The sequence below is a fragment of the Delphinus delphis genome, chromosome 13 (genome assembly GCF_949987515.2).
Source record: "Delphinus delphis chromosome 13, mDelDel1.2, whole genome shotgun sequence".
NCBI lineage: Eukaryota > Metazoa > Chordata > Mammalia > Artiodactyla > Delphinidae > Delphinus > Delphinus delphis.
Genome location: NC_082695.1, coordinates 72,231,685 through 72,255,084, shown reverse-complemented (window position 1 = coordinate 72,255,084; position 23,400 = coordinate 72,231,685). Strand labels below are relative to the sequence as shown.

Genomic DNA, 23,400 nt, shown 5'->3' with positions numbered 1-23,400 from the left:
ATTCAAGATGCGGAAATGGGAGTGGGGAATGGGAGTGGGGGATGCACTCCTACCTGTGGGGGGTGGCACCTGTACCTGGATACCAAGAGCTTAAACTAGAACAATTTCTATATGCAAACCATCTTTTGGTGATACCCATTTTTGAAAGCTTAAAGTCTAAGGAATTGTATTAATCTAGGTTATATGTTGGTAATACATTAACCCCCAAATCTCAGTGGTTTAACAGCTTGGCTTGGCTCACTTGGACACCTCTGGAAATGCAAAAATCATGAATAAGTTTCTGAAGATGCCAGTTTTCTATGAGGCTGTTGGGAATCTGCCCACCCCAGCTTCCTGCCCCTCTTCCCATAGCCACTTTCTCCCTCCCTAGAGGGACTGTTTGTCTTTTTTCATCACAGTGCTGCCGCCTATTTTAACCCTTGAGCTTCTTCTGTGTATCCCCAAACTGGCAGCAGAGGAGGCCAGACTCCTAGTTCCAGCTCCCGGGGTTATCCTGATAACTCTGTACTTACGTGGGCTGGGTTTTGGGTGCTGTGGGCTTGCCGAGTCATGTTCCAAGGGCCTGGCTCGGGGGACACCATCACAAGCCGGAGATTATTGTGGTGTGTGTATCTCAAGGGCAATCCCTGGTTACAGAACAAGGTGAAATCTGGAGTTGGCATTACTGTATCCAGCCAGGGGCAGATGAGGACACCAAGCTGGGAGCTGAGTGGGAGGGGCACTCTGGGGAGATAATATGTGAGGAAAGTCAGTGCAGTTAGACGGAAGGGAAACGAGCAACTTCCCTGAAGCAGAATGCTGGGACTGTTTAAAGGAGCTGCCAGACAGTTCACAACACACAACAGGGGAACAGTCTAGGTATTCAGCAAAAGAAACACAGGGAATTACAAAGATTAAAGAGGATGACAAAGTTCTTTGGTCCCTTGTCCCTGGTTGGTAGCTCAGGATTCTCTTCTTTAGATAGTATCCAGATCAGCCCAGCCTTCCTCCTTTTATACCAAAGACCCACTGAACTTACCTCTTCCATGGTTCCTTCTTTCTGCTCTAGTGTTCGCTGTATTCATCACCTGGAAAATTCCCTCTCTTAGTCAGGGCTGGATCCAAAGAGTGAGAATGGACAGATCATGTAGGTTCCCTGGCACCAGTGGATTGTTTCCTGGTCTAGAACATCTAGGTGAGGGTGCGGGGATGTCTTCCATCTGGGAACCCTCAGCTACCAACAAGAAAGACCATTTAGGCCATTTAAGCCTCCACATTTCATGTAAATAATCTTATCTCCTAAGAATGAAGGCTCCAAGTAGCCTTTCTGGTCTTGACATAATTTAATGCAGAAAACTTTCTTGTACATGTTCCATTTTGAAGGATGTAATGCTTCCAAACTGGACAAAACAAATCTATGTAGCCATTTCATTTTCTGGTTTTCTATTTAACTCTGACCTCTCTCTTCTTTAAGTCACTCAAGCACCCTCCTTTACTATATCTACACTTCATTAAAGATAGTTTCAGTGTGTTCCATTTCTGAGAAAAATATCTCCAACTAAATTTCCACCTTACTTCCCAATAGGCTTTGTTTACTGATTAGGTCACAAAGGTTTCTGGAAGCTAAATCACAAGTATTCGTGTTTGTGGCTAAAGTTGTTGAGATCTATATCTATATATCTGTGATGTCTGCTGCAAGATGAGAATGAGTTTTAAATTGATCTTTAAGTGTCGAACAACTATGTCCACTGGAACATTTTAGACATCTCTTCTGAACTTATACTTCATGTCATGGGTTGGTCAACTTTCATGTTTTCTCCTACATGTTTTTTTCTTTCAATGTGGTGCGTGTACCCCAGCCAGAAAACTCACTTATACAAGACCAGTATCCCTGGCACTGAGCATCTCCTTGGTGTGGGAAATGAGCTCTTTGTATACTAGGAGCTTTTTTAGAATTTGTTGATTTTGGTGGTGATGTTTGATTTGTTTCTGAATCCACTGTTGGAAACACATCCATTTATTGTCTATAGATTTCAGAAAGCTGTATAAAATATAATTTAAGAACATAATTTCCACCACCCAGTAATGCTGTTGGGCTCTTACGGTATGGGTTTGTTAATTTTGAAGGGGAATAATGTCACCAGGAGCACATGTGAGTCCGTGATCACTGAATTGTGTTCCATGGGTCCTTGAATGTGGGTCCTTGAATGTGGGTCCTTGAATTACTTGGTGGATGGGGTAATATTGTAAATGGATGTAGTGGGTTGAATTGTGGCCCCTAAAAAATATGTCCACCTGGAATGTGACCTTATTTGTAGTAAGGATCTTTGCAGATGTAATAAGGTAAGGATCTTGAGATGAGATCATCCTGGATTAGAGTGAGCTCCAAATTTCTTATAAGGCAAGTCCTTATAAGACAAGAGAATGGGAAACATATAGACACACAGAGAAGGCCGTGTGAAGATGGAGCCAGACTGGAGTTATGTATCTAAAAGCTAAGGAATGCCAAGGGCTGCTGACAGCCCCAGAAGCAAGGACAGAGACATCAAACAGTTCTTCATCAGAACTCCCAGAAGGAATCAACCTTGCTGATGCCTTGAATTCAGACTTCTGGCAGAATAAATTTCTGTTGCTTTAAGCCACCAAGTTTGTGGTGATTTATTATGACAGCCCTCGAAAACTAATACAATGAAGGTTGTCAAATGATATATTTTGCATACAGGAAGGAGCATGTTACTTAACGCAAGGTTTGGCAAACCATAGCCCCACAGGCCAAATCTGGCTGCTGCCTGTTTTTGTAAATAAAATTTGTTGGAACACAGCTGTACTCATTCATGTATCACCTCTAACTGCTTTTGTGCTACAATAGCAGAGTTGAGTAGTTGTGACAGAGACTGTGAGACCCACAGTGATGAATATACTTACTCATTTATTTTAGGTGCAGATACAGATTTACGTAAGAGAGGGACAATAATAGGGAATAGAGAGTTCTGTAGTTATTTCATTGGCCACCCTTAATAAATCTGCTTTGAAAATCTGTATGTTCTAATTCTGAATTTGCTTTTACAGTCACATCTCTCCTGTAGAAGTAGAGATATTGATTTTAGAAAGTTCAACAAAATAACTGGTCTATGGGATTTGTGTAGCCTCAAGGTAGATTATTTACCTCATCCTACTCGTTCTGACTTCTTGGACTTATTGTGAACTGGAAACACTGTTAGGTTGGTAGGATTGAGTAAGCAATAAACATACTCTCAGAATAATGAAAAGAGCTATCTATCATTGTATTGAAGGTCCATCTCTCCCATATGGTCCTGGGTGCTTCTTATTTGATTAGCAATGAGGATGTGATTGGATGGGCTTTCTCCTTTGATGAGTGAAGTTTCTCCCAGCTCCCAAACAAGAGAAAAAGTAACTGAATTAAGTAGCACACAACAATAGCTTATTTACTTACCTTAGCATCGTATATAAATAGGCATTACTTCTCTGTTGGGGAGTCATCCTCATTGACGAAGCATGCTTTCCTCCTAACCTTTTTGCTTTTCTAAAGCCTTTTAAACTTTTCTTGTGAAACAAAGATTTAAAAATTTGATCATTGAACTTCTACTTGAACATTTCTGACTGGCTTTGAAAAAGACTTCTCTTACAAAAATTTGTCATACCTCTTGAAAATCCACTTAAAGGGATTTATACAGGGAAACAGTCATTGATGTTCAAACATTCAGTTACAAAGACGTTCATCAAAGCACTGTTTACAGCAAAGAAAAATGGCAAAGAATGCAAACTTAAATTTGAAACAACAATGGAGAATTGGTTAAATAAGATACAGCTTCCATTCTGTGAGCCTATCAAAGAATATTTAATAACATGGAAAGCTGTTCTTGATATATTTTTAAGTGGAGAAAAATCAAAAGAACGCAACAGTATGCATGGTTTAGAACAAACACACACTCAAAAACAGGTGAAAGTTTTAGGTATTTTTTTATAGTCTTTTGCTTATCTCTATTTTCTAATATTTTTTCAAAGAATATTTTTATAATAATAAGAAAAAAGAGTTAAAATGAGCAGATTTTCCTTTCAAATATTTTCATTTAGAATTGAGAATTGTTAGTTGATATAAAAATAACTGTTGTTTGCGTCCCAGAAAATTGATAAAGTACTTAAAATGTGGCTCGCTAGGACAATACATTTAGATAAGTCACTTTAACTCCTAAGCCTTGGTTTCTTCATTTGGAAACCAGAGCATTGAATTCATTGAATCTCTAAGTTCCTGGTCACCTATGATACTCTGAGTGGTATGAGATAGAGCAGCCTGTTCACCAAGCTAACTTACTCACTGAGAATAGCGTGCTCAAAATGGGGGATACCTCAGCTATTGAGGCTGGTATGGGCCACCCCGGGCCTTTGGACCCTGTAGAAGGCCCGCTGGAGAAGGAGCCCACACTCTTGCTTAGACTAACGCAGAAAGCTGATTGCCTTACTGACCTGGGAGCCTTGGGTCAAGTTGGCCCCTTTCTTTTTTTTTTTTGCGGTACACGGGCCTCTCCCTGTTGTGGCCTCTCCCATTGCAGAGCACAGGCTCCGGACACGCAGGCTCAGCAGCCATGGCTCACGGGCTTAGTTGCTCCGCAGCATGTGGGATCTTCCCGGACTGGGGCACGAACCCGTGTCCCCTGCTTCGGCAGGCGGACTCTCAACCACTGCGCCACCAGGGAAGCCCAAGTTGGCCCTTTTATAGGTGGGGTTTCTTTAATTTTCTGTCTTGGTCAAGCTGTGGCGGTGCAGTTTCTTAGGGAAAAAAAAATTCTACTTTTAAAATTTAATTTGTACCAATTGGCCCCAGGCAAAGAGAGCCTGCAATAAGCTTGGTGTCAATTTCACATTTTGCTGAAGTTTGTGAAGTGTTTTGTTTTGTTTTAGAATAACTTAACCCCTTCTCTGTGAGAGGTGATGGGGGGGAATCATCAGCTTGTCAAGTAGTTTTCAGAAAATATAAGCCCTGAGTATTACAGCTGGTGTCTAAAGTTTTTATTGCCTTCATTCGAATTTAATGGGGCATCCTTTACTCTGTTTGCCTCTCCCTTTCTCTCTGTCACCTGCATCCCAACATTCCCTGGAGCTGCATAGGGTAAATGATATTCCCCTGTAATGTGTTGAACAATTTCCCCAGTAAGACTTTTAAGTTCCTTCAGGAGGGGCATTGTGATTTTGCTCATTTCGTATCCTGTTCCTATCCTGCCTGGTGTTATACATAAGTGACCATTAAGGACTTTTGATTTGAATCAGAGAGTACTGCAACAAACCCTCTCTGATGTAACCCTGTTTAGCGAAGGTGGGGTCTTTCCAACCATACTGTATTTTTTTTACCCTACATAAGTTCTCCTTTTGCTTAACATTACAATCAGGGTGCACTTTGGTGCATTAATATGCTGGGACATTCTTAATGTTGGAGCATAGATATTGAGAAAAACAATTCTGGGACTGTTCATTCATTCAGTCAACCAATACTTATTCATGGTGCTATCTGAGGCAGCAGAGTCAGAGCAGAGTGAGGACTTTTGGTGTCTGTGGTGTAGGCACAAAGATGGGAAGGGAGATAAAAATAAGTAGAAGTGATATTCAGACTCTATGGTGTATCCATCCATCCATCCTGCCAGCCAACAAATATAAATTGATAGCCTACTAAGTTCCTAGCACTGTTATGGGCGCTGGGGGCACAGGCTGATTAAAGCAGGCAAATTTATCTGTTTTGGAGTAGGTAGAGTTTATAATATAGTGGGAGACACAGAAAATCTATGAATAAATAAATAAATGCTATCATTTCAAGTGAGGAAAGAAAATACTTTGAGAAAAATAACACAGGGTAAGGGGATGGAGGCTGATGGGGTCATTCAGGGCAGATGGTCTAAAGAGTGACTGGAATAGTGTGAAGATGCAAAGAAAAGAGCCCTGGAGTGAGAATCAGTTTCTCATTTTAACTCTGCCACTAACAGTGCAGCATGAACCAAGTCCTTAAGCATCCCTCTCTCACCTGATTAGTGATGAAATAAAATGATGTATGTGACTGTAATATTCAAGAGTAATGTATTATTATTAACAACATTAAGGCCTGTTGCATGATTTGCATTTAAAGGACCTACGGAAAAATTGGGCATGGGGGAGGTATTAGTATTTGTGGCTAGTTCATGGCCGTAGACAGCCAAGTTCAACCTTTCTGGAGTTCTACAAATCTCCAAGAAGAAATCCTCAAACACAGGGAATGAAGAAAGGAGGATGCATTCAATGTCTTTGTTGGATGCAGTGTGTGTGTGTGTGTGTGTGTGTGGCTGTGGTGGGGTCTTCCGAATGGGACAGAGACAACGAGCATTGTTTTCCAGTGCACAATAAAACAGTTTATTTAAAAACAACGCATTCAGTACTGTGTTTGGCACACGAGGCAATGAGGCAGGCACATTCACACTTAACAGGTACATTTGGGGGGCTGTTGAAGCAAATCATTGCATTTTCTCCATAAACTACAGTCACAATATACACGCGATTACCTTTACAAAAGAAAAAGATGATTGTCCTTGTTCACCAGGAAGGCAGGAGGTTATTTACATGTTCCTCAGTCCAGCGTGCTGGCTTCCTTTAGGTCTCCATGGCCCTGTCAGTCTGGCAGCTTGCTTCTAAGAGCAGCTGAGGCTGCCTCTCACAAGAGATGTCAGCCTGAGTCCTAAGGGTTGAAGCTTCTTCCAAAGAGCAAGAGATCTTCTGATTTAGCTGGGAAGGAGTGAAGTCTTCAATGCCAGTCTCTCAGCATAAAATAGCATTTCCAGAACAAATGCACTAGGTGCGTAGGGGGAGAGCTCCATGGTTATGACAGCACAAGAAGCACTTATTTTCCCTGACACATGCTGCCTCCCCATTTCTTTAATAACTTACATGCACTGTTCTCCTACCTTTTGGTTCTATCATTACACTATAAAGAACTTTGTAACTCATCCTACACTGATATAACATTCCTTAAAATGATGCTAAAATGAAATGCTAAAATGAAATGCTAAAATGAAATGGTGGAACCAAAATGAAATGGTGGAACTCATTTAATGGTGGTTAAATGAGAGAAGATACCGTAAACATTCTTTTGCCTTGTTTTCTGATTTATGCTTTCACGATGGATTGTCAACTTTCCTTCTAAAGAACGGAGGCAGTATGGTGTGGTGTCGTAGAATCAGTGGTGGGGAGACCCAGACTCTAATTCCAGTTAACTAGCTGGGCAGATAAGCTTCCTACTGTGAACCTCAGTCGTCTCACGTCCATGTTCACCTAGAATCTAGACCTGAGTGAATGTCTAGATCTGTGAAGTTCTGCTATGGACTTAGGTGACTGTCCTATGTGAGTAAATGAAGCAGCATCTGGTAAACCATGGTATTTTTGTTCTGTGTCCTGGGTGAATTTCAGTGCTAACTGCTGATGTTCCCGCGTTTGGATCTCAACCCGTCAATAAACCCCTGCCAGGGTTCTTGGCTGTAAGGCTGCTTTTTGCCTAGTAAGGGCTTAGATGTGGATCTTGAAATGAGGTTAAAGAGTATTTCTCTCACGGATACCAGTTATACTAAGTCTTGCAAAATGGTCTGGATTCTAGATTTCAGAGGGAAATCTCCCCTTCCTTTTTGAAAATAATTAAATGACTTTATTTCACCTACGTACATTGACCAAACCTCTGTCCCATTATCTACCAGATTTTCTCCCACCCTCCCTAGCTAAAGCTGTTATGGAGGTGGCTGGTTCCTCAATGCTGGTTTTTCTGTCGATTTATTCATAATAAAATGGGGGCTACTGTCAAATCCCTTCTGTTTGTAACTATGGACTTAACCTCTTTGGTGTCCAGAAAAGAGCCAGAGGATGAAGCCCTACTTTGTGCCCAGGCTCCATGCAAATTGTTCTGAATACAGAAGAAAACATTTTAACATGTACCTGACTCATTTAAAATAAAATGTAGTGTGTTAAGTGTAGAGAAACAAGCTCATTTTGGTAACTGTTAAGAAGAACAGAAAACAGAGGCATACCCTGGCCTTTGGAACATAATATAGAAAATGTCCAAGTTGAGCTTCAAACATTCACAGTCTAGAAAGGTTTTACAGAACCTATAGGATATTTTACTACGGCAAGGAAAGTATATTTGGTCCTTTATGATCTGTTTTTGATTTACTACATGGAGAATAAAAACCTATGGCCACTTATTGTATGTAAGGAATTAAGTACATTTTTGTCCAGCATTACCTTCCAAAGGACTTAATTAAACCCACCTAAGAATGACTTACATCAGAAAACCTTTAATTTGCAAACAAAGCTTGTTCTGTGGCACACTAGGGTATCTGATTTCTAGATACTCAGGAAATAGGGCTTTCACTTATAACTAGTGGTGAGGAAGAAGGAAAGTCGTGCTCAATGCCCAGGGACTGCAGTGGCCAAATGTTTTCTGGTAGAGTTTTCTCAGGGTCCAGCCTTACACTAGCTTAGCTAAGGGCGAGGCATCATATGGTGCCTTCCTTTACAGTTTTCCCAGTAGTATTCTTATTTAGTGGTGTTTTTAGCCCACTAGGAATTTTCTGAGTGCAAATAAAGCCCAGCCGAGTGCATACTCAAGCTCCAGATATGGGCAATGATGCTTAGCTGAGTGTCCCCCTGGTAAGGCAGAGACATTTGAACTACGAAGCCTCTCCAGGTGTAATGGGTCCAGGTAAGCATATTGGATGTGTTTTCTCCCCTGCTCCTTTGCAGGCACTAATTTCTGGATGCCTGTCAATCTTGTGCCAGGAGGTTGAGGAGAGGACAGAGAAAATTAGAGAGCTGGGGGAACAGGCGATGGACTACAGGATGTAAAAAAAGATCAGCCAAACGTGGTTTCAACTGGCAGTTAAAGAATGTTTACCTGGAAGGTCAACTTTAGAAATCAGACAAGCCATGGCTAGTAATTTCCTAAGGTTCTGAGGGGTTTGTTGAGTGCTTCCTAAGAGTCATATGGCTAGGGAATATTTTGAACACCTTAGGGTCCTTAGCCTCAAGGACCAATAATATACTAAAAATTAGTAGAACTGATCAAGGTGGAAATGCCTCTCTGTGCGGAGCGGGGGCCCTTGGGAGTCCCTCCAAAGCCACTGCTAGTCGTCCTATTTGGTATCACTGACTCAGAAATTGTTCAGGCAGTGCTGTGCTGGAGCCAGCTCATAGGGTCTCCTGAGAACATATTGTGACATTTTCAGCTGGTTGACATCAAGTTAGTAGTTTGAAATTGGCTATGATGAGAGTATTTACACCATGGAAACTGGCAAGTCCTACAGATCAGGGCTTTATCATTCTTCATAGCCAGTTGTTAAACATTTAGCAGCACACCAGAGAGCTAAAGCTGTCTCTTAACCCCACAGAAGGGAACTCAAAGGAGGTCTTTAGTATCTCTGATGATTAAAGGCTTTGCATGTGCACAGCTATAGTAAGGAGCCTGGCCACAGCCTCATTAGGATGGAGACGCCTCATTCAACAGAGCCTGGCACAAGGCAGCCAGTGCCAACCGGCCATCTCTCTTATACTCACTTGGTCTTAGAACTTTAGCTTCTTGATTTTTTTTTCTTTTTTGACTGGTTTCATTTTAACCCGAAGATGTGTGCATTTGGGGCATTACCTGGGGGTTGAGAGATCAGACCACTTGAGGAATATTTTAGGCTCTGGGAATGACATCTAAGTAGAATCTGAATGAATCGTTTAAGTTCCCTGTTTCTCAGTCTATCTATTTATAAATATGAGTGACCTGAGATCTGTCTCTTAGTTTGAAATATAAAGAGTGAAACATAAAGAGCTGACCTTGAGGTAAAGTATGTTAAAGCTATGTTCCCCGCTCTGACTGTCTTCAGGCTTGCATCCATTCTGACTAAATTAACCAGTAACTGTTCACGTACGAATTAGTGACTGGTCAGTTTAGCCAAAATAGTTGAATGGTTAAGTCACTAAGACTGTGTGTATATTGTCATGATAACTCCAGGGAACAGACCTGATATTAACTGCTTGAAGCGTGATAAGCATTCAACTACTTTGGTCAACATGGCATACATGACTTGGCTCTATATTTTTGTTTCTCAAATTGTGGCCACAACAGAATCACCCGGGAATCTTTGTAAGCTGGGCTTATTCCAGGACATTCTGAGTCAGAGGTCTGGGGTGGGGAGCAGGGATTGTATTAGCTTCTCCTGTCATTCAGCTTTGCTTGCCAGACTGTGAGTCCATTGTAATTAACAACAAGAGAGTGAGCTTCACTGAGGATAAAAACATCTGTTCAAACCCATATATCTTCAATAATAAGTCATCACAATAAAAAGAAATTTTAAGAAATACTGCATAATACAATGATGACATTCTAAAATGTTTCCCATTTCAAATGTTATATCTATGTGGCAAAGCACTCAAAGTGTGAGAGAGGCATACTTAGTCATTTTGGTCCTTGGTATCAACTCACCTGTGGCCTTGATTAATTGGGCCACAGAGCCCAGATAGGTCCATCAAGTGGCCCAGGGGCTCTAAGTCCCCAGCACCTATGATCCTGCATCTGGGCTTTTCAGCCACATACACATAACCCCAACTTTCTTTGTAAGCAAAAGCATAGTTCTACACATTCAGGGAGAAGTAGAGGCTAAACAGAAACTTTTGCCTGGCACATTCAAACAACTGAGGGGAAAAGGACTTAAGGATCCAGAATTATACAGAAAATTGCTAAGTCTCTCATTTTGCACATGAAGACCCAGCTCAAATTATTCATTATTATTTGCACATCTTCTTAGCATATTGAACTAAATGCAATAACGTGGAGTCTGCTGTTGAAATTACTTATAATATGGGAGGCATTGACAAAATTATTTTTACCTCAAGTGGCCTCAACTGAAAATCGTACATAAGGAGAAGTACATAACCATCTTCAGTACTCAACTTTTAAATTACGTATACATATTACTAAAACACGATTTTATTAAGACGGATAGATTATTAGATAAGAGTCCATCTGTCAACTGGGAACTGTCAGTAACTGAACTGTGATTTACCAGATTTATCAGAATCATGATTTACCAAGTAGGTTTCCTCGTTTTAGGGGAGAATGTAGCTTATTACCAGTGGACTGTTGTATACCTAGGCAAGCATCTCCTTTTCCATTGAGAAATAATTTTCTTTTTGGTGGGGGGAGAATCTTTTTTCCTCTTTTACAGCTTTTATAACTTATTTTCTGTGCCTTCTGAACCCAAGACCATAATCACTTTCCCTTTGAGCCCATTTTTATTTGATGCTGATAAGCCAAGAAGTACTAGATGAGGAGTCAGAATCCCTCCACTGATTTCCTGTGCAATCTTGGGAAAATCACTTAGCCTTTCTGTTTCTTCATGTCTCATTTGGAAAGTCAAGAATTAGGACTAGAGCTACTCAAAGGCTCTTCCATTTCCAGCGTCCTAGGGCTCTAGAATTCTGTCCCTGCTACCTTTGCCCTCAAGTCAACACCTCTTTACTGTCTGTGAGTGTCTAATAATTAGTAATTTGCCCTAAGTCAGAAGAAATGCTCTTCCATTCCTCAGCTTCCCCACCAAGTTAGGTTACTCCTGGCACTCACATTCATGGATACCTGGAGGCCTGGGCACAAGGAGGCTGGGGGAGCCTCTTCTTTTGCACATCCTGGCTGGTAACCCCATGGTCAGTGCCTGACATCAAAGTTACACACAGACAGCACAGCGGTCACAGTCAGCACTGCTAGGCATACGCACTACTAAACGCACGGCACTTGTACAATGATCAAGGACAGTTAAGACACAGGAGCAAAGGCGGAGGAAGCATAGATGTTTAATCGTCAAATATGGGGAATGTTTTCTGGGTTTGGGAGGGATTCATAATACCACACCTTAACTCTGCCTCACCTGGATCTGCATGTCTGCACATGACACTCAGAACAACTGATGAAAACTGAGGGACTAGCATTAAACAGGTGGCTAAATGTTTGTGGGTTTTTTCCTCTGCAAGTGAATTGGTCATTTGTATTGGTGTCATGTGTAGACAGACTTGGGGGCTTTATGGTGATATCTATTCCAATAGCTGGGGGTGGGCTCTGCCGTGAGTATCTGAAAAGAGGAAAGATTCTGACAAAAGGATGCGCTTAACCTAGAACCAATAAGGCAAGGGCAGTGCAAATGCCAGGGGTTTGTACCTGTAGCTGAATCAGGAGGGAGGACCCAAAAGGCCCGTCTGCCCAACTCCCTACTCTTGACCACACAGCCCCGGGAGTTCTGCCTACTTACACCACTGCCTTTCTAACCTGGACTCATGGGACCCACCAACTGTTTTGGTCGTGACAGTGGTTATATAGGTTTAATCTTTGAAACGGTCTTTAAAAACAAGAAGAGTTTTTGTATGATCAGCTAGAGGCTGTTTTTCTCTATGCTGGAACTGTAGGTCAAGGGCATAACTAACAATAAAAATAACAGTAAAAGCTGCCATATATTATTGAGTGCTGACTACATGCCGAAAACTGGGATAAATGCTTTACTCACATATTGAATCTAATTTTTGCAAAAGGAGGATATAGGCTGCATATAAAGAGTTTATAATTATGAGAATTGTGGTTAACCACTATGGGAGGACTTCGGATTTTCTTCAGAGTGTTTTCAAGAAAAGGGAAGTATGGTCTTTTTGGATCAGCTCCAGGAAGTCCTACCTGGAAACAGGGGTTGAGCCTGATCTCTTAAGTTCTTCTAGTTCTGGGATACAGGTCTGTTTCTTCAACATTTTAAGTTTTTTGAAAGTGATGGATGAAATGATGTTGGGAGATGGCAAAGTCCTCTCACTCCAGGTTAAAATGGAGCCAAGAGTGAAGTGAGATTTACAAAATCTCCCTGAACTTAAAAAAAAAAATCCCCAAACTTGCCATTCTGACATCTAATTTAAATGGTCCACTAACAGACAATTAACTGGTTTTAGGGATTTTGGTCTTTTGCTCTTTTAACTTTCCTGGTTCAAAGTGTTTACATATTTATATTTAGTGAAATCTAATGGGCACATTGGCATTAAAACTCCAGAGGCAGAAGCTGGCTCATATAATATTGGCATTAATATCACTTAGCTGTAACCAAATGAACTAAGTGCTTAGGAAGAGCCAGCTAAACACTCCTGTCAGTTATCCGTCTCTCAGTGACCCTAACAGAGAACAGCATGAGAACTGTAGTACTTTCCTCTTTAAAGTGATAGGGAATAAGCACGTGGTTTCGGTGCCCATCAAATTATACCATTGAACTTTAAAATGTTTTAAATATCTCCCCTTCTAATTATTTCAAGTATCGATCTGTTTTAGTGTTTCCCATTTTAAAACATCTATTCCTGTTTTTTCCTGTCTGTTTGGATGATTGCCGTTCACACAACATTGTGAGATGTGTCACAATTGGTAACACGTTTGCACCTGTATGATTTTTCTTTCACTGGTTAGTACTGGATCTATGTAACCTGCTCTGATTAGCTTTCTGGAAAAAAATTAGAATAAAACAGCCCCCCTTTAGGACCAGGCAGAACATGAGCATAAGGACTGAGTCTTTCCTTACTGAATTTGGTTTGATTTTAGGCGTGATGATACCTTCTCAAGGAGGGGCAGTGAGCTGATTACTGAACTATAGTAATTATTTGAAATGGTATTTGTAACATGACAAGCAGTCTAGATGAAGATTTCTGGAAAAGAACAAGCTACCCCACCTCAATGTATTATAAATGTGCTTGACTGGTATTTGGAAAGAAGAAAGAAACTCTTATTAAAATTTAACATCAACTTGGCCAGGCTTTGGGCTGAACTGGAAGAACAAAGTGCTGCTCAGTGAAAAGCCAGGGACAGGAGTGATGGGATTTCTACTCCTAAGGCTGAAATAATGGAAAAGAGAACAGCGAGCGAATTCCTCTGCAGCAGGCCTATACATCTCCAATTCCAAGGGTTTATTTAGTAGCGATCTTGCCACCACACAGTGCCTTTTCCTTTCGAAAGGCTTAATTTGTAGGTGTAAAGATCCAATTTCCGTGGCAACAGGGAGCATGTGGTGTCTACGATTGTCTTGAAGTTTGGAGCAGTGCTGATGGACACAGTGATACTCAAGATGACCTCACCTCAGTGCTATTCACATGGGGACCTGGCCAGCCTCAGAGCATCTACTCTGCTTTAACCCTGCTGGTTCTCAGAGGCCCTAATCATAGTTACAACACTTTAGGGGATATGGGATCCATAGCAACTTCTAAGTATTCTCCTTCCAGGTTCTTAAGCTGACTCCTTGCCTCTATATTCTGAGAGAATTCCCAGCCCAGTGCTGGGGTTGGGACTGTGGGAGGCACTAAACCCAGGCTGCAATGCCCTGCAGACGTGGCAACAAAATGATCTGCCATAACAGCCCTCACGCCAAGAGATGAGATGCTGCCCACGACCTAGGCTTTCTTCGTGGTAGTGAAAGATGCACTGTGTTATACACCTCTCGCCAGAGAGGAACCACACTGCTGTAGAATGACTTCACGGACTAGTGAGATCATAAGAGGCGTTTCTTATAAAAGTAATCATAAGGGGATCCCCAGCATGATTTGCTCAGTTTGTCATGAAATATCAAAGTTACCCAGAGCCTTGAACATATCAATTACAGATGCAAGACATACAAGCAAAGCTATTTCAATAGGATTCCTAGCAAAAATATTAAACTCCACGGTGGGGGGGGTGGTCAGGGGAGTGGTTGGGGGGGGTGGGGGTGGGGGGGAGAGAGAGAGAGAGAGAGAGAGAGAGAGAGAGAGACAATATACGCAAGCCAGTCTTTTATGTTATCATTTTAAAGAGTCTGATCCCACCCAGGCAAAACTGAAATCCTGCTCAAGTTGGCCAGAGGCCTCTGATTACGAGGGCTGTATCTGAGCAAAGCTGCAGAAACTACAGCCCTAATCCTCATAAAAAATGGGAGGCAGTTTATTATTAAAATACAAACATGAAAATACTTCAGACCATTTCGTTAGCAGCATAGTTCCAAATGCAACATTCCCTTTATCAATCAGGTTTAAGTCAGGTGGCTTCCAAGCATCTGTCCTGCTAAGACCCTTAAAAGAGCAGTGCAAAAGGGGGAGAGAAGACATCTTTCCTTTTAAGTGGCAGACAATCCTTATAAGACATTCTCTAGGGTTCTATTCTGTCGTCTATTCAGTGTGAGTTGGGGCACTTTTAAATCAGCCATTTGGCACTTCCTGTTCGCAGTCCTTAGGCACAGCGTGACAGAGTCAGCTTGGTGAGCCCTTCCCCGTGCATTCGGTACAACAGCTGAAACTCAGCAGGCAGCTGGTGGGACTCCTGCCACTTGGTAGTAAATTTGGTTCCTTTTTTGTCATAGTAATGGTATGGAAGATCTTCCCTTGTGTTGGGGTCAAATCCAAAAGGCCAAAATCCATACAAGTGGATCTCTTCACATATTGCTGACGCAAGGGTGTACATAAGAATACCTGTGCTCAGCCGTTTGGGTGACAAATGTTTGTTTTTCCAGTACCTGTGGAACAATAAGTACAGGTGGATTCAGAGGCCAGTGTTGAAGGTTTTGGTCAGACGGGTCACTGTGACTGGTTTGGGAAGTGAATTTGTCCAGGTAACTTAACCAGTACTTGCTTTGAATCTGTCTTTTAGACCACAGAACACCTCAGGGCAGGACCGGCTACATAATTTGTGAGACCCCGTGCAAAATGAAAATGTGGGCCCTTACTTTAAAAATTATTGAGAATTTCAAGAGGGCAACAGCAGAGTATTAAACCAAGCATCGGCCTTTCTAAGCATGGGCTCGTGTGTTACTATAGAAGTCACACATGTTTGAAGCCATCCCTGCTCTGGGTTGTCCTAAAGAGTGGTGTCTCTGACTCAGTGGTGATGCCATAAAAGCCCACCAGTGAGAATGACTGTGCTTCTCACACATAAAGGGCCCTTGGGCTAGGGAGGAGGTTGTTTAGTCAAAGGGGACCTCCTCTGTTACTTCCTTATCCAAACCTAGAGATTAAATCTGTCTTCTTGGGTTTGGAAAGATTGTAGGGCCTTATTTTTTTTCTACCCACTCGTAAAAAAATCACATTCCCTGTTCCTTTGTCTTAACCAAATCCTCCCAAGCCCTTCTTTGGCGTGCCAGAACCTAAGAAAAGTATTTACACACTTTCCGAATTTTAAAAAATGCTAAATTATGGTTGTTCCTTCCACGTTTAGATAGTAATTTGAAGCCTTCCTACCTAAACTGCCAAATATCTGAGACTGCCGTGGAGTGAGGGTGTGTGTGTGTGTGTGTGTGTGTGTGTGTGTGTGCGCACACACACACGTGTGCCTTTATGACTGGCTGTGCAGGCATAATCAAACTGTTCATGAATCAGGTTTTCATGGACTGTACTTCCTCCAAGTTTTCATTGAACCAGCATGTTCAAGCCCGAGCTGTTGAAAGGCTGGGGGCCAGGTGGGCCACACAGGCCGCTCCCTGAAGGTTCTATCACATGCAGTTCCTTCTTCACTACCTGAAGGCTTCATGTGGCCATTTCCCTTCCAGGTGAAATTCAGAAGTTCAGTCTTTGTTTTAATATTCTTACCTAAGGAGTTAGAATGGCTTCTGATGTTTCTTTTGGTACAGCTGTACTTAAATAGAACAAGAGGGGAGCAAAACGATGGTCAAAAGACCACAGGGCAGGTTGGCAGGAGGCCTGGCTTCTAATTCTGGTTCTGCCCATTTTGGGCAGTGATGTTGGGTGAATAACTCGTTCTTTGTACCTCAGTTAATGTATCTTTAAACTTAGGAGTTGGGTTATATCACCTCTAAAGAAGGTAACCATACATCCTGCGAAACTGGAACAGTCCCAGTTTTTGCCTATTGTCTTTGTTGTAATTCTTAATAGTGCCCTTTTTCTTTCAAAGAAAATGTTCCAGTGAGGACTGTAAATTGTGGCATCACCCTACCTGTTAGATACATACCAGCTGATTACACGATAATTTCTCCTTATATGAGAGGTCAACTACACAGATCTTAAATCTGGAAGACTTTAGAGGACTACAGGATACACTACTATGTACCCATCTACCATGGGATAAGAATTTTACAGTCCTTGTTTACCAGACCTCCTAGAACCCACTCTAACTTGCAGTAACATCTGGACAGTATGTTAGGACACTGGGGCTATTCGCATAGGGGAAATTAGAGTTGAGGCAATTTCCTCAGATTATTTAAAGAAAAAAATTCTGCAATTAGTCTTCCTTTATAAAATGCCCTGCATTTTACAAATGCCTGCTCCCAATTCTGGCTGCTTATTAGAATCAGCTGGGGAGTTATTAAGACATACCAAGTGCCTGAGCCTCTCTCCTGCCCCACCAGACAAATTACATTAGAATCTCTTGAATTAGAGCCCAGGCAAGAGTATTTTTTAAATCTCTCCAAGTGATTCTAAGGTACAGCCAGAGTTAAGACTCATCGGACTAGACAAAAATATTGCATCCTGGTTAATCTGTCTTTCAAATTACAAGGGATAACGATGAGCTGATAAAATACTTTTCACATGTTTTGGCACTCAAATCTCGAATTATAAAAGCAGATTATACAATTTTGATTTGTCTAGGTGGTTTTCTAATCTTGGACATCTGACAAACACCCTACTATCAAATAAAAAGGAACATTTAAAGTCGATTCCCTCTTTAAAAAAAAACAATTGATTTGTCCACTTTAGTCATTGGCATTATTGGGACATGGCTATCCATTCAAAGAAAATTATTGATTTGTGGTGATTTCCATGACTGCTTGTTAGGCTTACCACCAAGGAAGGGGACAGGGAATGGAGAGGAGAAGCTGATGAAGCACCAGTCCCTCCATTTGACACTTGGTTACCAGCTGGGGTAGGAGACTGAACTTCTTACCTAGAATGATCCATTCATTCATTACAAAACATAAGCGTTCATTCTAAGGTACTAAGCTAACCGCAACAACTAACTAATCAGTTCGCTACCACCCCCAAGAGATTACAATATTGATTTGCCATCTGGTAGGGTATGAGTTAAAGGCAATAAAATATACACACCTGTTGACATGTTGCATTATATTTCCAGGCCAAGCCAGTTGGACCTTTAACTGACCTCTGTGTTCAACAAAAAAGTCAACTAGTGTCCTGGTAACAGTTGCTGAAGTGTGGAAGAAAAATGCAGGGATCCAAAGAATGGCCCCATCGAGCTTTTTTAAACTGAGAAAAAAGTTGTTACGGTCCTGAATGGTCAAAAGATTGTTGTAATATTTTTCCAGGATGCTGGGGTTGAAGGTGGTAAGGTTGGTTTTCCTTCCAACATCTCTTTGGAAAGCCTCCGTAGGGGCAAAATTGCAACGGAAAACAAAATCTGACTTATCTATTTGTTGTCCACACCGGCTCCCTGTCAGGATCCCACTATTTCCAACCACAGCACAAATATTATAATGCTTATTCACAATGGGTGACACATCTGGAAGCAGCGATCGGAAGTTATTGCTAATAGAGAAAACATATTTATGGCTGGAATAATCATAGTGCATCAGTTGTCCAATCCGAACACTATTCTTGGTCAAAGAAAAATTTTTTATTACATCGACATGCTGAAGAATTTCTTGCCTAAAATAAAAAGAAATTCATTAAATATATCCCATTCAAAAGAACTGATTTTCCATCTTATGTCTTATGCTATTTCATTTAGACAAGAACCATAGGCACTGAACCCAAGAAAGATTATACATTCATAATTGAAGGAAGAACTGCTTCAGAATTTACAAACATGTGCTAGTCTCTCAAATTCTGGGTATAGTCCTTTGAAGCTTGTAAGTGTTGTAATTTATGGTTTTTATCTGCCAATTCTTTCGTTTTCTGCTCTACCTGAAAAGTGTATTTGATCAGGGGGGAGGCATAGGCTAAACTGTGTCAGAAAATACAGGGAGACAATTTACACAGGCCCCAAAGAGCTCACATTAATGCACAAACATTGGTGGCTAAGAGTTTGTAACTAGGGACTACTTGTTTGCTATTGGACTGCAGCATTCAACGAATATCAAACATCACTGGTGTCCAAATAAGAGCCAAACAGATATGAGTCAGTATGGTACTAACTATTATTAAGATATGAAAATGGTAATAGCAGCGGGTGTAGTTGAATATTTAATAGAAATGAGATGATAATCTCATTAATGTCCTTTAAATAATGAAAACGGAACATTTTTCTACTTGATTATATAGAAACCCGTTTAAGTTAGAGAAACCTAATTCTTAGAAAAAGAAGCTATTTTAAATCCTGAAAATGTGTGCATATTCTAAGAATTCAGAGGATAAACAAGGCAAGGGTGATACTTAGTACTAATTTCTGGTTGCTTTCATGTTGAGCATTAAGTGTAATTAAGCGTATCCTCTTAAAGTCTCTGCTATTTAAAATATTTAAGAGACACCGGTCATATGTTACTCTTCTAGTAGGTTCTTCAGTTCTAAGAAACCACATTGAACCTCCTGGGTCTTTTGCCTAAAAAAAATAGCAGGAATGAAACTAAATGCTTTGCATATCATCATTTTACCTGGAATCCTATTTTTTAAAAATTACTTCATTTGACAAAATACAGAGAAACATAAACTGAAAGCTTTAAGCCAGAACTTCCAAAGTTACTAACAGTGTTCGTTACAAACTGTTACAAAGGTAAAGTAAGTTTAAAGTGATACTGGGAGGGGCTTCCCTGGTGGTGCAGTGGTTGAGAGTCCGCCTGCCGATGCAGGGGACACAGGGGACACAGGGGACACAGGTTCGTGCCCCGGTCTGGGAAGATCCCACATGCCGTGGAGCGGCTGGGCCCGTGAGCCCACGGGCTGGGCCCGTGAGCTTGTGCTCCGGAACGGGAGCAGGCCACAACAGTGAGAGGCCTAAGTACAGCAAAAAAAAAAAAAAAAAAAAGTGATACTGGGAAAGTTAATTAAAGCTTACCTAAATGGATTAAAAGGAGGGAAATTTTGAGAGGGCAATATTGTTCTAACTGGTTATTTGGGTCACATGGCCTAGTGTGGGAAGAATATTTTTATTGAGTCAGAAATATGTTTGGGGAAAAGATATACTGTATTCGACCCATGAAAAATTTCTGGGCTGTCTATAAAATTAATATTGGATTAAAACCACAAAAGTTAAAAAAAAACTTCAGAGTTTTAGAATTAATCAATTGTTGTCATGGACTAACTTCTAGTTAATGTTTAAAAATTTTTAACCATAATCATGTGACTGTGTGTCAACCTTTCAAGTAAATATTTTCATGACACCATGGATAGGTACTGAATTTGTTTTAATTCCATCATTAGATTAAAATAAAAGAGTGCAATAACTAGAAATTCTATGACTAAAACACAACACCCTAAATAGAGTGGTAAAATAAGTATTTGTAAAATAAGTATTCATACCCCTAATGAATACACTAGGTGGCTCACATTCCATTTAGCAGCATAATAATCCCACCAAAGAGGAAGGAGAAATGACTTATCTGGAATTGCTAAGAGTTGACCAGATATCACTGAGGAGAATACTTTTGTATAAATCTCATCCTTCTTCCCCCACCTCCAAAAAACAAAACAAAACAAAAACCCACACACATAACACAAAAACTCCTTCATGTATAAATGAAGCTGCTACAAGACAATTAAGAACAATGTTGGGTAGCTTTTACAATATGTTAAAAGCTATAAAAATTTAATGAGAAGAGACCCATAAAAAACCAAAACCATAAAATACTTGCATATATTTGGGCAGAGATTTTCACTAGTAATTTGTTAGGGATGAAGTGTAGTGTCTTCTGTGTTTCAGTGGTACAATACTTTTTTACTTTATTTAAAAAATTTTATTTCTAGTCAGGGAATGAAAATGCATTGCGTGGTATTTTTGTACTTAACTTTTTTTTTTTTTTAAATAAATGACTTTGGCAGTATTAGCCATAATGTTAACTATACATCATGGTGCTCAATTAAGCTCAAGTTAGGGAGGATACTGGAAATATCTTTTTTCCCTTCCATTCAAATTGGTCTTTTTGAAGTTTTCTTTTTATGAGAGGGCACCACATATTTAAATTAAAAAAGATTGCTAATCAGCCTTTGTTCAGTCAGGCCAAGAAGACAATGCAAATACACCTCGGGTTGGGGGGGGGGTGTAGATTTTTGTTGTTTTGTATTATTTCGTTTTGTTTTGTTTTTGAGCTCCAGAATTCAGAACACCTTTTGGATCTTTTCCCCCTATCCTACCTTTGATGTAAAAACGCTGTCCGATTAAATGTCCACTTAGGTCTGGCTTGGAGTTCATGAGTCAGAGAATGCGGAAAGGGCACAAATGACGGATCTAGAAGCTTCAGCGCAAACTGTGACCTGGAGAGGAGTATGAGTACACAAACAAACGTGCTGGCCTCAGCTAGGGGAAGCCAAGGTAGCCATTAAAGTCCAGCCGGTTGGGAGCGGGGCGGGGATGGGGGCGGCTGGAACACGTACTGGCTACATCCCGCCCCAGAGCCCCTTCTCATCTGGTCCACCTTCTGCTCCCCACACACACCCGGGAGGAAGAAAGAAAACGAGGGAAATCCGTCTCCATTGTCCATCCCTGCGGGTGCGGGAAAGACCATAAAATGGCCGTCTTACGGAGAGCAGGGGCGGGAGCCCGGCGCTCTGCTAGAAACGGATGCGCGGAGAGGACCAGGGAGTCAGCACCGCGGACAGCGGCCGCACCACTGCTAGCCCTACCCGCGCCGCCCCCGCGGTCCGGCCGGATTGATTTTTGTAGAACGGACGGATGAACCGGAGACCTAGGGGAAGGCTGGGGGTGGCTCCTTCCTTAACCTCTTCCTTCCCGAGCCTAGGTCTGGTTTCACTCCCTGTCCCCTGACTGGGGACCCCCCTGGAGGCCGCTGGCCAACTCCACTCCTCTGCCTAGGTGGGGTTTCTCTAGGTTTCGCGTTCTGGCCTGGCCTGGACCACAGGGTGCAGTCTGTATTTCCTACCCGCCCCTCAGAGGCTCTGCTGGGGGAGCTCCTAGGGGGGCACACTGGGGCAGAGGCTCTCGACGAGCTGCGCCAAGCTTCGCCCGGAGCCTTCTCAGTCCTGCCTTGCGCCCGTTGGTGACTTGGAGCTGGGATGAGGGTAGGCGGCCCTTAGGAGGCTCGCTTCCCGCAGAGGGCGGGGGAATTGCAGAAATCCCGGAAAGGCGGGGGGGGGGGGGCGATGGCGCGGTGTGCGGGGGAGGGAGGGAAGGATGGAGGTCGAATACCCCAGGGGCTCCCGGAGAACAGACCCGCGCATCATCTGACGGGGTGAAGGGTTGGGGAGAGGAAAGGAGGAGAGCGCAAGAGGAGTCTGGCGCCTGCGCCATTAAATCGCCCCGGACCGCCCGGAGCCCGGCCGTGGAGTCTGCGGACAGGGGCGCGGGGTAGGCACTCACCTAACGCATGTCCATCTCTCCATGCCCCTTCCCAAATACACACAAGGCCTCTCCCTCCACCATCATTCTCCTTCAACCCTCCCCCCATTTTTGAAATGGGGGAAGGGATGCCGAAGAAGAATACGAGAATGCAATCACATTGATTAGGACAACGGCTTTTAGGGGCTCTGGGTTAATAAAAAGCACGGGAGGGGTGGTGGTGTAAGAATCAGAGAGACGAATGGAAGGACCACGCAGTTTTCTTGCCCAAAGTGTCTCGGAGAAGGCAAAACACCCCCCTCTGACCTCCCGCCCCCATAAACCAGATACCTGAGGGCACTCAGAGGCCCGCACTCACCGGAATCCCGCGTGGAACATGTACATTCGGGGCGCCCCCGGGTTGGCATACTTGGGAGTGGTGAAGATGTTCTCCTTTTTCAGGGACACGTAGCTGATGAGCGATAAAATCAGCAGGGCGACGCTGAGCATAACCAGCCCCAGCACACTGGCGACCCGGGCCATTTTGCAATTTCTCATCCCGGGCTGTGTTGGGATCAGGAAAAGCGGGGAAAGCGGTCCATTGAGCGGCCAGCAGCTCGCTGGCGTGTCAGTGTGTGTGAGTGTGTGTGTGAGTGTTCGCGCGCGCGTGTCAGCGTATGTGCCGGGGGTGGGGTGGGGTGGGGAGAGAACCGAGCAGGGGAGCCGCGGAGGGCCAGGGCGTAGGGGCGGGCAGGAGCCCCAGAGAGAAGCCAGGCCCCCAAGGCAGGGGCAAGCGGGCCAGGAGGCTGAACAGGAAGATGGAGGGTCTGCGCGGCGGCGTGGCGATGTAGCTGCGCGCTGTGCGTCTCCGACCGCCGGCTCAGGCTCCCCAGCGCGTTTCCAGCGAGGCTGCCGTCTCCTCTGCAGCCTGCAAGATAAATGTGATTGGAATAACGTTACAGTTCGATCTAAGCACAGGATTTAAT

The 23,400-nt window shown here is 42.6% G+C and overlaps 1 protein-coding gene across 1 annotated transcript; it reads right to left on the bottom strand.

Annotated features, from left to right (window-relative positions):
* Positions 1-14,783: 14,783 nt before the first annotated feature.
* On the bottom strand, positions 14,784-23,095 carry ST8SIA3 (ST8 alpha-N-acetyl-neuraminide alpha-2,8-sialyltransferase 3). Its single transcript, XM_060027785.2, has 4 exons — positions 22,794-23,095; positions 21,274-21,393; positions 18,076-18,633; positions 14,784-15,533 (listed from the first exon to the last, which is right to left on the bottom strand). Exons 1-4 carry the CDS (start codon positions 22,970-22,972, stop codon positions 15,251-15,253), a joined length of 1,140 nt encoding a protein of 379 aa, XP_059883768.2. The 5' UTR covers positions 22,973-23,095; the 3' UTR covers positions 14,784-15,250.
* Between the last annotated feature and the right edge of the window lie 305 nt (positions 23,096-23,400).